Source organism: Manis pentadactyla, chromosome 14, assembly GCF_030020395.1.
Source record: "Manis pentadactyla isolate mManPen7 chromosome 14, mManPen7.hap1, whole genome shotgun sequence".
Classification (NCBI taxonomy): Eukaryota; Metazoa; Chordata; class Mammalia; order Pholidota; family Manidae; genus Manis; species Manis pentadactyla.
Genome location: NC_080032.1, coordinates 4,105,961 through 4,121,909, shown reverse-complemented (window position 1 = coordinate 4,121,909; position 15,949 = coordinate 4,105,961). Strand labels below are relative to the sequence as shown.

The 15,949-nt window shown below is 42.8% G+C and overlaps 2 protein-coding genes across 4 annotated transcripts in view; one reads left to right on the top strand and one right to left on the bottom strand.

The window, feature by feature from the left end:
- PI4KA (phosphatidylinositol 4-kinase alpha) overlaps positions 1-15,829 on the bottom strand; it is a 103,919-nt gene extending 88,090 nt beyond the window's left edge. Inside the window, exon 1 of one of the 3 annotated variants that reach the window (XM_057491952.1) lies at positions 15,607-15,829. In XM_057491952.1, coding sequence (XP_057347935.1) covers positions 15,607-15,762 — 156 coding nt within the window. In that variant the 5' untranslated portion in view covers positions 15,763-15,829. The remainder of the gene's footprint in view (positions 1-15,606) is intronic. The other 2 variants (XM_057491951.1, XM_057491950.1) reach the window with 2 other exon arrangements.
- LOC130680727 (RIMS-binding protein 3C-like) overlaps positions 1-15,949 on the top strand; it is a 245,384-nt gene that overhangs the window by 152,936 nt on the left and 76,499 nt on the right. The window lies entirely within an intron of this gene.

Here is a 15,949-nt window from a genome sequence, read left to right as displayed (position 1 = left end):
CCTTTACATCAAGGGTAGGAGGTGGACTTCTCGTGCAGCAGGTGTTCTGGGATGAGTCTGGTTTTGTCTGCTTGTTCCTTTGTTTTTTAGGTATTGCACCTTTATCTGGAAACGAATACTCAGACGGCACAGGCATGAGCTCTGGCAACATCCCAGGATAAGAACTCAGCACTGTGAACATGTCCAGCCCCGTCACCCACGCAGCTGTCACCCTACCCGGCAGAGGTATCTGAAGCCAGCAGTTTTTACCATCACTACCTCCTCTGAACTGCCCGGAGGCCCCACCAAATGCCCAGGGGAGCACAGGGCTACTCTCAGACGCTCCCCGACACTCACTCAATTAAAAATACTTAAATAGAAACCACCTATGACTATTTAACATTATTTTAAATGCTGGGCACACAGTTTTAAAATGTGAAGGAAAGAGACCTATATAACATTTTAGCAACTTAGAGATCTATGTAACATTACAGGGAGGTGTGAAGTACGTTAGCACAGCAGGCAGAATACTGGCCTCCCAACAATGTCCACGCCCTGACCCCTGTAACCTGTGAATACCTCACTTCACAAGGCAAAGGGGCTTTGCAGATACAGTTAGATTAAGAGCCTTGAAACGAAGAGATTATCCCCAGTTATTTGGGTGAGCCCAGTGTGATCACAAAGGCCCTTAAGAGTGGAGGAGAGAGGCTGCTAAGATCAAGGCGAGGGAACATGAGGGCATGTCCCCATGTTGCTGCCTGTGGCTCTGACCAGGAACGCACGCCGTCTGCAAGCTGTAAGAGACGCAGAGATGGGCTTTCCCCTGGCGTCTCAGGAACATAGCCCTGCCATCACCTTGGTTAGTCCAATGAGGCTGATGTTGGTCTTTTAATCTACAGAAGTGTAAAACAATAAATTAATGTTGTTCTAAACCATGAAATTCATGGTATTTTGTTACAGCAACAGTAAGAAACTAACATAACTGGTTGCAGAGTATTAAACAAAACTCAAAACCTGAACTGCCATATAAGGTTGTGTATCAATGATACTTCAATTGAAAAAAAAAAAACTTGAACTGCCAATCAAGAAAGATACAAAAATATCAGATTATAGGTAGTATTTATTTCCTTACTGTTTTCTCTGCTTCCCATAAGGAACACTGTTAACTTCAGAATCAGAAAAAAAATATTTTATTAATAGAAACAACCTTGCCATTAATACAAATCTTATTTTTAAAAAGACAATATTTGTACTCTTAGAGTTCAGAAAAAAAGAGAAAAGTGTATAATATTTCAGTGAATAGAATCTGGGTAACCCAAGGACAAAGACATGACATAAAACTGAAAGAAAATCTGGGTCAAATAAGCTAAACAGATGATTTCTGCATGCAATCGTCGTATTTCTTTAATTTCAACATCTTAATATCAGTAACAAACTCCTATTTAAGCATAACTTCCCCAACAGTCTCTAAGTAGAAAAGTTCTCTCCTTAGGGGAACAAGAGATGCAACTTTTTCAGCCTAAGGAAGACACCCACAGCTTCACTGGGCACGGCTGACACTGAAGCGGGTACCACCCGAACACGAGACCCAGGCGTCTCTCACAAAACGGTCCTGAAAATATTTCACAGCTCTGCATAAATAAAAACCAAATTTATTAAATTACTTCATTAGCAAAAAGACCACGGAAAAAATGGCATGTGATACTGAGCTTTTCTTAGTGTAATTTCTCTAAAGAAATACAGAATATATACAAGTCTAACGACTACACTGACATGACGCTCACCCGGACCTCAGGCCTTAGGCCCACCAGCAAGTCCCAAACAAACCAGAATCAGAGGGAGGGCTGGAAGAGGCCACACAGACTCAACCACCAAACGGCCACTTTGAGGCAGATCAGGTATAAGCCTATCCTCGTTTCACAGGCTAGGCAACGAGGCCTGGAGAGGTGAAGTACCACCTTAGGCAACAGGGTCTTAACTACACACACCCTTCCTCTACTTTTGTCTTCCAACCCCAAAATTACCACTTCTGGCTCATATATGTTCAATAGCTCCCATCCCAATGAACCCTCATGCATACAGCCAGCCTGGCAAGGAAGGTGCTCCCCAGCTTCCCCTGAACACAGGCCCCAATCCAGTGCTCACTTCTCCCTGCTGGGCTTTTTCCAGTCTTCACCATCTGCAGCATTTCACTCCACCTGGCTTACCTCCCCTATGAAGGTCTAGTCATCCTTCCAAGATCCATCTCAACTGCCGCCTGCTTCTCAAAACACTTCCAGATCCCAGCAACATGATGTGATCTCCCCACACACCTCTCACTAGCCCACAAGGAACTCTACTGCTCTTGAGATAATTAGCTCCTTTATAGCTCATTGTGGAGTTACTTGTATACTTATCTTCTGCTCACTGCAGATAGGACTGTGTCCTCATCACTGTATCCACAGCATACTACATGCTCCAGAAACTTAACAACCACTTAGTGCAATTAAAGGGTCAATGTCACACGCATTTAATGAGATGAGAAGGGAAGAAGAGATAGGATCACTAGACCCCGGGATTCCCATTACAGGGCTTAACTATACTGTGTTATATAGTGAGTGTCAGGCACAGTGCTGGCATGTGACTGGCACTGGACAATTATTTGCTGCATCATCAAAGGAATGGAGGGATGGAGGGATGGAGGGAAGAATAATCAAATGAAGTGATGCCTAGTATTCCGTCATGCCCTCGCAATCATTACAATCCAGCAGCAGTTAAGAAACCAATAAAAATGGCATTAACACCTAGTGAGTAATACAAGTCAGAAACCAAATGACAGGGCCCCAAAAGCCTGGCACAAGGTCCAGGCTCTGATGCCCTCAGAAACTGGGACTTCTGTGAGGAAAATATTTGCAGACTTGAACCTGAGTCCTACAGAGGCCGTCGCACATCAGGTCGGGAGAGCCAGTCTCCAAATAACAACTGCTAACACTGTTGAGCACTTATCACGTGCCAGGGGCTGCCTTGTATTACCTCATCTAATCCTCACAGCCACACACTGGGTAAACATTATAATCCCCACAACACACGGGGAAGACATTACTTATTCTCCCCATTCTACAGATGAAAAATCTGAGACACAGAGAGGTCAAAATCCTAATGCAGAATAAAGCTTTAATACTATACTTTTAAAACTAAAAAGATAGGATAACATTGAATGATTTCTTTTGGAATTTTATGACAAACAAGCTGTTTGTTTTTAGTGGGGGGAAAGGGGTAGAGCCTGTCACTACAAAAGGTCATTAAGTCTGACCTGACAGAGATGGCTAGGGCTACTCCCATTTACAAAAGCCTCCAGACGGGCACGAGGCATCAATTTTAGGAGGTCAATAAGCGATGGACAACAAAGGGGAGAAGCAACAAAAATAACTACTAAAGAACTTACAAAAATACCTTGCTGAGAACTCTTAACAGTACTTTAACCCAAGACTATTAAGAGAGACCACAAGGTGAACTTAGACTGCCAAGGTAAGGAAATGCCAGGCTCAGAAGAAAATAAGATGCCCTCACAAGTCTGGATGACTGGGCATAAAACTGAAGAGGAGAATGAAACATTAACAGTGGGTGTAGGTAAGGAATTTAGGTCAAAGTAAAGCTATAATAATAGAAGTATAAGCTGGCTAATTAAGCAATCTTTTAAAAGAGTACAACTTTTGTTATCTGAAACCTCTGGGAATAGTCTTTCTGGAGAAACAAAATTCCCTGAGAACTAAAGATTAAGCTTTAAGCATTAGTGGTAGTTTTTTGTTAAATCCATTTTTAAACTGTCTTTCTCAAATGTTCAGTCCCCTTAAAGAACACTGAACATAAGTTAACATTTTCTAAGTGACTGAGAGTTATCATGATAAACGCAGGTGATTGTGACATGATGTATCTGGAGATGCAGATGCACGTGGAATCGAATCTGCTCCTACAAGTAGCCCGGGATTGGGGGTTCACTAAAGATGCTCTCTTGGTTATCTGCAGATGGCTGTGGACCAATTAACATGGCTTTCTACAACATTAAACACAGGTAGCACTACGTGCATCTTTACACACCACCAATGAGTCACCGTTTCTTGAGCCCTGCTCACGTGCCTGGCAGAGTACAGCACAGACAGCATGGCTCTGATTCCTGGCACATCGTGTCAATGGGCAAACTCCAATGATCAGAGCTGGGAGGTTCTGATTTTCAGCCCAGCTCTGCCACTTCTTACCTAAGTGACCCTAGATAAGTGACAAAACCTACCTGAACATCTCTGCCCTGGTATTTCCTTCTCTACAACACATACAAAACACCAAGCATGTGTATATACAGAAACATACGGAATCTTACTTGTGTTTTAAAACTAAACCAATGTTGGCAAGTCAGCTCCCTCAAGCCTCACTTTTCTCATGTATAAAAGGATGACTAGATAGGTTTTCTGCAATGTCTGCTCTAGCAATAAAATCCTGTGATCCAAGAACTTCTACCTTCAGCCACAAGGGAACAAACAGGACCTGGACTTATTTTCCTGCCATAAGACAACTAGGAAAATGGACAAATACATGAAACCACTGGTTTCACACACTGGACAAGCAGCACAGGATTACAGTACTTGAGAGAAAGGAAGCAAAGTGAGCACTGTGGCTGCCCTAGTTTTCTGCCAGAGCACATACCCCAGACCACAAAACAGGGAAGGGATCCCAAACAGAGGAGGCAGAAATGGGGGTGCAGAAAGTCTAAGGCAGCTGGAGATTCTGAAGAAGAGAGAACTAAACAAAAAAAGCTCCAGACCACAACAGAGTTCCTTTGAGTCTTTGAGGAATACTAAAACACACCAGGACAGGGTGACAGTCCTTGAAGTTGGGCAAAGAACAACCAGGGAATGGTGGGCAGATGGTTACCGGAGCCTTCACTGAACTGAGCGGAGTCTGAGCTACTCCCAGCTGGGGCAGAAAGCCCTCAAAGCCTTCAGTAGAGCCCAAAGAAGGGCCACTCCTTAGGAATGGAGTTAAACTGTCCCTGCAGCAAAAGCTATTTTTAGACCTGCCCTAACAAAGTATAAAAATTAGCTTTGCAATAGACACAGGAAAAGCATTTGAAAAAATTCAACATCCCATCACAAAAGAAACACTCAACAAACTAGGAATAGAAGGAAATTTTCTCAACTTGATAAAGATAATCTATGAAAATCCCACAGTTTACATCATATTCAATGCTAAAAGACTGAAAGCTGCCACTCCAAAATCAGGAACCAGAAAGAATGTCCACTCTCACCACTTCTATTCACTATTGTACTAGACGTTCTAGCTAGGGCAATCAGACAAGAAAATGAAATAAAAGATATCCAGATTGAAAAGGAGGAAGTAAAACTCTATTTGCAGATGACAATCTTGTATATAGAAAAACCTAAAGAATCCATTTTAAAAGTATTAGAATTAAAAAACAAGTTCAGGAAGGTAGAATACAAGATCGATACACAAAAAATCAACTATAATTAGAATTTCAGCTTTACAAGATTTGAAAGAGTTCTTGAGCTGTATTGCAGTGACGGTAGTAAAACATTATGAATGTATTTAATCCTACTGAAACATACACTTAAAAATGGTTAAGATGGCAAACTTCATGTTACATGTATTTTACCACAATAAAAGAAATTGGGGGGGGATCAACTATATTTCTATACAGTAGCAATTAACAAACTGAAAATTACATTAAGAAAACTTTCCACAGTGAATTTTATGTTATGTGAATTTTACCTCAATTTTTAAAAATTCTATTTATAGTATCATCAAAAGAACACACTACTTAGGAATAAATTTGACAAAGGGAAATGTAAGAGAAATACTCAAAAAACAACAAAACATTGTTAAAAGAGAAGATCTAATTAAATGGAAAGGCATCCTATGTTCATGACTAAGACAGTAGTACTGTTCAGATGGCAGCACACTCCAAATTAACCTAAAGATTCAACACAATCTCTATCAAAATCCCAGGTGAATTTGTGGCAGATATTCAGAAGCTGATCTGATCCTAAAATTCAGAGAAATTCAAGAGACCTAGAATAACCAAAACAATCCTGAAACGCAAGAACAAAGTTGGAGGTCTCATTCTTCCCAGTTTCAAAATTTACCACAAAAACCTCTAAAAATTAAGAGTGTTCTAGGATAAGGAGATATAAGAGAAACCAATGCTAAAATGAAAACACCTGTCAACCTAGAATTCTACAGTTAACAGTAATATTGTTCACAAATTTTCAGACTAACAAAGCTAAGAGAATTCATCACATTAACAGACCTGAACCATAAGAAAATTTAAATGATACCAGGTATAAATAGGAATCTACAAAAATAAATGGAGAAGTGGAAATAGTGGGTATGTAAACTAAAAATAGAAATAACCATGTGACCCAGGAATTCCACTCACTCTTAGGAATTTACCCAAAGAAAACAAGATCCCTGATTCAAAAGACATATGCACCCCTATGTTTATGGCAGCACTATTTACAATAGCCAAGATATGGAAGCAACCTAAGTGTCCATCAATAGATGAATGGATAAAGAAGTGGTACATATACACAATGAAATATTATTCAGCCATATGAAGAAAACAAATCCTACCATTTGCAACAACATGGATGGAGCTAGAGGGTATTATGCTCAGTGAAATAAGCCAGGTGGAGAAAGACACGTACCAAATGATTTCCCTCATTTGTGGAGTATAACAATGAAGCAAAACTGAAGGAACAGAACAGCAGCAGACTCACAGACTTCAAGAAGGGACTACAGGTTACCTAAGGGAAGGAGTAGGGGAGGGCAGGTGGGGAGGGAGGGAGGGAGAAGGGGATTGAAGAGTATTATGATTAGTACACATGGAGTGTGTGGGGATCATGGGGAAGACAGTGTAGAGAAGACAAGTAATGACTCTGTGGCATCTTACTACACTGATGGACAGTGACTGCAATGGGGTATGGGGGGGACTCAACAATATGGGTAAATGTAGTAACCACATTGTTTTTCATGTGAAACCTTCATAAGAGTGTATATCAATGATACCTTAATTTAAAAAAATAAAAGAAAAGAAAAAGGCCTAAAATCCTATAATCTTCTAACCACATAACTATAAGTCCCCCCAAAAGATCTAACACACTACTTTCCTAAGTGAGAAAGACACCTAAGAAAACAATCATTCACATTCATACTAAACGTAATATTTGTAAACTTATTTATTTAAAGTGGTCTTAAAATATTTCCATTTTTATGCTAATTGTAATTGACATTTTTACTTATTATTAATACTTTAAATTCTTCACCAATCCCCTAAAGGCCATTAAAGCTATTAAGTTGCTTTTAGGATAAAGTCAACAATTATTTTCACAATCTGCCTGGGTGATCAAGCTCTGCCCACTCCTCCAACCTATTTTTGTGTCCCCCTAGCTCCCCAAGCGGCAACCACTGTGGCCTTCTTTAAGGTCATCAAATGAACCAAAATGTTACTACCTCTGCACCTTTGCAAAAGCTGTACCCTTCGCTAGGAATATTCTTTTGTACCTACTCCATTGACTAACTTCTATTCATCCTTTAGAGCTCTATTTAAAGTCTTCCTTGATCCTCATATAAATCAGGACCCTATTTGACTTCTGCCCACATCATTTACCTTTCTTTAAAATGAGATAAAATTCATGTAAAACCAACACTATTTACTTTTGCTTCTTGGCACTTGTTACCATTTTAAATCACATTTACTTGTAGTTTTTTTGTTTAATGCTTATCTGTCTGTCTCTCTCTCTTCATGATAAACTCCAGGATAGCAAGACCATGTCTATTCATTCATCCCTCTAACGGGCCCCTCCAAGGCCTAGCACAGTGCCTGGCACACAGCAAGCATTCAAAGATTCATTATATGAATGAATTAATGTATGTCACCGCCCTCTTGCTTTCATAATGGTATATAGCTTTGCTGTCCTGCATCCAGTCTTCTAACCACAGAAATATTCACCAGCTCTAAGAGAATGGCATTGGCAGCAGAGAGAGAGCATCTCAGAACTCAATTAATAAATGCAAGTGAGACCTGAGGATTTTTGCCTTAACCCAGTATTTATGTATCAGATTATCACATGAATGAAAGTATTCTGGCTGGTCTGGCAATGCTCATTAAAGGGCAAGCTTTTTTCCAAAATGCCAAGATACATGAAAGAAGCAAATATAAAAACAAATAAATATGAAAATAAGTAATCGGGAAAATACATTTCAGCAATCAAATCAATGATGAGAACTGCTGCTGAGGGAAGGGAGTAGAGGCACTGCAAACTACACAGACAGCAGAAAAGAGAATCTGCAATAAGGAGTCAGAAATAGAACATTTCTGCCCTCTGAGGGAACAAACAGCTGGTGACACACCAGTTCTGAGACTTCCTGAGGGCATCGATCTAAACAAGGCAGCCGCACAATCTTCCGGCGCACAGCTCTCAGGCCCTGAAACACTCAAGTGTTCTTCCTTGTCTCAATAACTAATCCAAGCTCTGAGTCTGGGACTGCATATGCAGTTGCCTGCTTTCTTCTACAGTCTCCTCTCCACTCCTCCCTTTAAATACACTGTGCTTCTGCCAAGCCCTATTACCTGCTGCTCCTCATTCTCCTCCAGGCTTCACTCTCTGTTCTCTCCATCTTAAAGGACCTTCCCTTGCCAGCCACTCTTGGTATTTACAAATGTCCATCCCCACCACTTCCAAGCCTTCCTATTTAAAATCTCAGCTGAAAGAAACCTCTTCACTAGTGCCCACTTCTGTACCTTCTGTTACATTTTCACATACCTGTCAACAGCCGCAGAGAAAAGGTTTGGGGTCTGAGAAAAAATTACCTGCACCTCCCATCCCCACTCCAGCAAACAGCAAAATAGCTAAATACCTTCCCAGGGGATTTTTACTGACAAGCCATATAGTTACCACTGGTTCCTTTATTGGCAGACAACTGCCGGCCCTGCACCTGTCATTGCTGCTGCTTATCTGTAAGTTAGCTGAGGGTCGAGACTGTGTGCACACCTCATAGACCCAAGTGTTGAAAATAAACTACCCAGAGCTGGCACAGCTAGGAGTTAGTATTCAAGCAACAGGACTGCAAAGTATGAAGAGAATGCTGAACTCGAGTTTCCACACAGCACAAAACAAGAACACAACAATATCAAACAATTACTTCTGCCTTGTGGGGTCTTCTGGTTGTTTAATTCATAGTTTAACATAACTGACCAATGGTTAAATATCTTTACCTTGGAATCAGAAGAATAAGATACCTTTTTATGCTTACTGAGTTGGCAGTAAAAAATAAATAAAATTCAACACTGGAAAAGCTACATGTAAATATGTACAAGGTGTCTCGCTGACGCTATTATAACTAAGCACAGTCATTTGAAAACAGTTGGGCTGTAAACATCAAGGCCCATCTACAATTTAACAAACAAGGATGTAATTCAGAAAAGACAAAATAATAGGTGTTTTACAAAACAAGCATGCTGTTTTACAAGGGAAAAACCAGAAAGTCTAAACAGAAAAATATTTAAGTAAATTAAAATAATAAACATGGCCTATTTTTGGAAAAGGCTATAAAATGAATATAGCTATATATGGTTAAGGATATTCATATATTGACGTCCTAAGCCCCAGGTACCTCAGAATGTAACTCTATTTGGACATAAGATCTTTGAAGAGGTGACTAAGTTCGTACAAGATGATTAGGGTGGGCCAGTCTTATCAGTCTGACTGGTGTTCTTGTAAGAAGAGATCAGGACACAGACAGGCCAGAGTGAAGACCATGGGAAGACACGGGTCTTCAGGGAGAAGACACCCACCTACAAGCCAGAGAGGGGGGCTTGAAAACAAACCAACACTCGTGACACCTTCATCTTGGACTTCCAGCCCCCAGAATTGTGAGAAAATAAATTTCTATTGTTTAAGCCACTACATACTTTGTTATGGCAGCCCTAGCAAACTAATAGTTAATGTGGCATGATTACAGGCAAAGATTTTTTCTTCTTCCAATTTCTTAAAACATTTTAGAGTTGATTTAACAGCAACGGTTCTAGCAACATGAATGCTCTCTGCCAAACGCTCATCACCTCTCCTCTGGCTCTATCAATGGCTCTTTTTCGTATGGCCTCATAAAAGAAAAGGAGCAAGCATGGGCAATGTTCAGCTTCAGGATGCTGAAAAAAGGCAAATACCTCATTGTGGTTTTGATTTGTACTTTCCTGATGATCGGTTCTGAGGAACATCTTTTCATATACACTGTTCATAGTAATGTAAACTGGTCCAGCCACTATGGAAAGCAGTATGGAGGTTCCTCAAAAAACTAAAAATAGAAATACCGTAGGACACAATTTGACTTCTGGGAATTTACCTGAAAAAAACAAAATCTCTGATTCAAAAAGATACATGCACCCCTATGTTTACTGCTGCATTATTTACAGTAGCCAAGATATGGAAGCAACCAAAGTGTCCATCAGTAGATGAACAGATAAAGATGTGGTACATATACACAATGGAATATCACTCAGCCATAAAAAAGAAGGAAATCTTTTGCAACAACGTGAATTGAACTAAAGGGTATTATGCTAAATGAAATAAGCCAGATGGAGAAAGACAAATGCCATATGATTTCACTTATATGTGGAATCTAAAAACAGAGACAGACTCAGACACTGAGAATAGATTGCTGGTTACCATGGGGAAGGGGTTGGGATGGGTGGGTGAAATAGGTGAAGGGGACAGGTGAAGGCAAAGCAGGCAGCATACCTACCTCCCCTTCCATTCCATTAGCTACCTGTCAGTCTGATGTTTAAAGGGCACTGCGGTGTTAGGGATAGGCCAGAACATCACTGGGGGACCAATGTGCTCCAGATGAGCTGGTTAACTCGGATCTATAATTAGGGCATTGGGCTTTCTGGAGTTTGTGGCTGAACAGTGTGTCCTTCAAAGTGGTCTGCCATGGAGTAAAAATGGTGTTGGCCTTTTTTAAAAAATTGTAGTTGCTACACGATGGTATATAGGTTTCACATATAGAACACATGATTCGATAGTTATCTACATTATTAAATCTCACCCCAACTAGTGTATTTACTATCAGTTAATGTAGAAAGATACTACAGTATTATTGACTATGTACTCTATGCTATACTTTAATCTCCATGACCTTGAGATTCTGGCATTCTAACTGAACAAAAGAGAAAGGAAATTTTAAGACATGGGGAAGGACTCTGATCAAAGCCTCCTGAGGTGGGAACTGGAATGGAAGGGCAAGGTATGCTGCCTCCTTTGCATCTCTTCCCAGAATTCTCCATGTCCCAGGGTTTGGGGTCCATTAGTATGGCACAGGCCAGATGGGGAGAGGCAGGAACAGGTCACCTGATTTCATGGATACAGAGGAGAATAACCAGGCAAAACCAGGAAGAGACTTGGCTTGGGACAGCTCAGCAACATTCTGAAGACAGGCAAAAAGCAGGAAAGTAGGGCAAGAACAGGCAGGCAGGCAGAAATCAGACAGAGGGAGTCTGGTCGTCGACTGTATATAGAGATCCCATGTAGGCAGGACTCTTTCTTTCTTCTCTACTTTTCTCCTCTTAACTTTCTCCCAGAGAGAAAGGGCAGAGGATTGAGAGAACATGGTCCAGAGGGACTCACAGAGAGTATCCTCACAGGTGGGCTGTAATCCTCAGGGCTGGGACTCCAGGCTTGGGAGCAGCCTAGCAGGAGAAGGTCAAAGCTCAGACAAGGATGAGAAAACAGATGCCCACGGGCCTTGGGTTTGGCTACCTGAACACGGCAGGAGCCTGGTCACCAGACCTGGGATACGAGGGTAGATGGGGGACTTGAGGTAAGTCTGACTTGTTGCTGGTCACCTGAGCAACCAAACTAGGATGGTTTCTTATTTAGCTGGCCTACCTGGCATGCACCAGGTAACAGTAGGTGCTCAATAAACATTTTCTGATTGAAAGAATGAATGAAGTAGTTGAAGAAAAAGTAAAATCCTGAGTAGCAGCAGGCTTGGTTTCACAGGATGAGATTACAGTGGGTGAATCGAGTAAACACAACTGTGGCATGCAAAGGGGCAAATACAGGGAACGCAGTGCCGTTAATGTGCCCGAAGTGCCACTAAAGGCGTGTCAGGGCTGCCTGAGTTACCAGGGTCTGAGCTGTCAGCTCTAGTTCAGAAAACTTAGCTTCCTCAGATCTATACTCTCTGGACCAAGCCCCACTCAGTCCTCTGCCTTCTCTCTGCGAAAAAAAGGAGAGAGAAAAATAGAAACAAAGAAATGAGAGAGAGATGAAGGTTTTTCAACCCTCTCTCTCCCCTTAGGTCTCTATCTTCAATATTCCAAGTGGGTTCTCAGAAATCCCTTTAGTCTAAAGAACCTCAAGGATCTTTCCTTAGGAATGCTGAGGACTTCTTGTCAAATGTTTTAAAGTCGGGGAATGCAGTAAACAGACTTAAATTACAAGACTAAATAGTAACAATGATCCCTAGCTGAATCAAGTGTCAAGATCCTACATGAGGTTAAGAGGAATTCACATATTTGATGGACAGAAGTCTCCTCTAAGAAAGACGTTTCAGGGTCCCCAAGACCACCCACATGTACATAGCTGTACTCACAGCTAAGATGTATTATGGTTTAAGGATATCAGCAGGGGAGAAAGATGCGGACAATGTGGAGAAACCTGTGCCGGGGCCTCCTCAGGTTCTCCCCATCCTGTGAGGGTAAACCCTGAGCATGCTCCGCTGTACAGCAGTGAACAATGCAGCAGCATGTGTGATGTGTGCGTGCAGGGAAGTCCACTAAACACAGCACCCAAGCCTTTTATTGGGTGCTGGTCATGTAGGCACTGTCTGCCTAGCAACCATCAAAACTCCAGATTCCTCAGCCATAAAAAAAGAATGAAATCTTGCCTTTTACGACAACATGAATGGACCTACAGAGTATTATGCCAAGTGAAATAAGTCTGAGAAAGACAAGTACCATATGATTTCACTTATATGTGGAATCTAAAAAACAAATGAACAAATAAATAACTCAGAAACAGATTCATAAATAGAACAAACTGGTAATTTGGGGGCAGGCAAAATTGGTGAAGGGAATAATCAGGTATAAACTTCCATAAAAAAAATAAGTCACGGAGATAAAAGTTACAGCATGGGGGATATAGTCAGTAATACTGTAATAACTTGGTATGGTGACAGATGGTAGCTATCCTTATTATGGTGAGCATTTTGTAACATATGTAAATGTGGAATCACTATGTTACACACCTGAAATTATGTCAATTACAGTTCAATTTTTTTTTTAATTCCAGATTCCTGGAAGGAAATCAGGTACTCAACATAAATCATTTTGTTTGTACAAAGAGTCACCCAATGAACCACCTCATCAGTTAGGGAATAGAGGGAACAGTTCAAGGGCCAAGTTCCCAGGTGCCAGCCAAAGGCCACCCTTGCAAACAAGCCCTCCTTTAGACAGCAGCCTCAGGCTTACTCTGTTAACTCTTTTCTAAAGTGATTTGTAAATGTTGCCAATGAGAAAGAAGTAGCTCCCAATGTAAGGGATGGTATTAGGGAGCTGCCAACCTAAAAGCTCTATTAATTAATTAATACTGTAATGTTGACAACAAAAGCAGTTACAGTAAGACATAAAGCTAACAATGTTGCAAGTATGGAATGTTCTTATGATTAGTGAGGAAGGTGAGTTGTGCCCTCAAGGTGCATTTTGCAGAGTTACTGAGTGGGAAAGGTGCTTCCACTGTTAATAACTACACAACCATCTTTCTTAAAGATCATGCAATTCCTTGCACTCTGTTCTCTGAGACAGGCAAGCAAACTTCCGATATACTTTTGGTCCTCCTACTAAGAAGAGAACGTGCTGACTAGCTGGCACGTCTCTGACTCAATAAACCAGCACTGTGGCCCACGAGTCAGGCTCATCCAAAGGCACCATTCGCGCCATTTTTGTTCATCTTCATAATATGCTCATCAAGTGCTATCCTTGTATTTTGCAGGAGAAAGAGGATCAGACTGGGGGACTGGCTTGCCCAGAGTCACACTGATGCAAGCAAATGATACAGGATTTAAATTCAGGTGGTCCTGTCTCTACAACTCATATTCTTTCCTTTCTATTGTATTCCTCCTTTAACTAGAAGTCAGGTTGGCATCAGTCTCCCAGGACCTGCTCACCCTGCAGATAAATAATAAAATCCAGTTTCAGAACCTACAAAGCCAATCACAGGAGGCACAAAACTACTCCCACCTGCAGCAGGAGGTCTCCAGGCACCATTGCTCTTCTCCTCCTTCAGGACAATGTTCTCTTTCCTTCTGCCTAAAAGTTGTGCGGAAAAGTAATCCCATCCCTTCAGTGCTAACACACTGTACTGTTGACCCTTGAACAACACAGGTCCATTCATATGCAGATTTTTTCAATAAATAAATTGGAAAAATCTTTGAAAATTTGCAACAGTTTTAAAAACATTTTCTCTAGCCTACTTTAAGAATACCGTATATTATCCATATGACAAAGAATGTGATAATCAACTGTCTACGTTATCAGTAAGGTTTCCGGTCAACGTAGTAAGCTATTAGTAGTTAAGTGTTTGCGGAGTCAGAAGTTATACGCAGATTTTGACTACTTGGGGATCAGCACCCCTATACACCTGTTGTTCAAGGGTCACCTATAGTGAGTTTCATCACACATCGGTGGTGGGAGAAAGCTGACATTTACCGCACAACACCCTTGGGAGGCACTTTATGCTTGAATTCACTTAATCCTCGAGAACCCTTCACTTCACAGTTAAGCAAACGGGCCCTGAGAGTTGAAATAACTGCCCAAGACGATACGTAGTGACGGTGCAGGGACCAAACTTTGGTCTGACTCTAAAATCTGTGTGCTTTCTACGATCAGGCACGTCTTTGAATTTCTCCCAAGACAAGGATTCCCCAGGCCTGAGTCCTCCTCTCTCCTCTGTACATATTCTAAGTTCAATTCTCTGCCCACCGCCAGTTCACTCCCCTTCTCCGCCAGTCCCTTTTCAAAAACAATCTTTTACCCAGTCTAACGCCCCCTCTCGTCTCACAGAACAGTGCGCAGTAGATCTGCATTTTCACAAAGCTCTTTCAGATACACTATTTCATTTGCCCTTCACAATCCCGTGAAGGAGGCAAGCAGGCAAAAGCACCCCCATCTCACAAGAAAGGCATCTTCCCAAGGTCACGGAATAAAAAGCGGGGGAGGTCGGAAAGAGAGCCCCAGCTTCTGACCCTGATCCTTGGCTCTTCCTGCTGCTCCTCACTGCGGGTCATCCCCGTCCCAGCGATGTCACGGGACACCCCTGCGGCTCAAACCCCACGTCCCTCCCACGCCCACCCGCCCGAGCGTCCCCACCTGCCCCCCTCCTCCCACGACCCTCCCTCACCAGCCCCTCCGCCCACGGGCCCCCTCCCCGCCGGCCCCCTCCGCTCCTGAGCCCCCTCCGGTCACGGGCACCTCGAGACCCTCAATCCGGCCTCCCACAGGCCGCCCCCCAACCCGCCTCCCTGTTCCCGCCGCTCCAGGCCCCTCCTCCGGTCAGCCCGCGGCCCAGCGGCCGAGCCTACCTTCTCCAAGGATGCCGGTCTCTGCACGGCGAGGGAGCGGGCCAGTGACAAGACCGTGTTGAAATAGAAACCCCGCGCGGCGCTGGAGCCGGAGCCGCCGCCGGAGCCGCCGCAGCCGCCGCAGCCGCCGCCTCCCCGGGCCGCGGCAACCGCCATCGTCGAGCGCGCCGCAGCGCAGCCCGCAGGGTTGCCGCACCGGCCAGCGCGCCCGGAGCCCACGGCGCAGGCGCGATCGCATCCGGCTTCCCCGCCACGTGACCTTCCTGTTGCTGACACTGGGTGGGGCGGGACTGCGGGGCGGTTCCACCGCTGGAGGGAGAGGAAAAGCCGTGCGTGGGCCGCG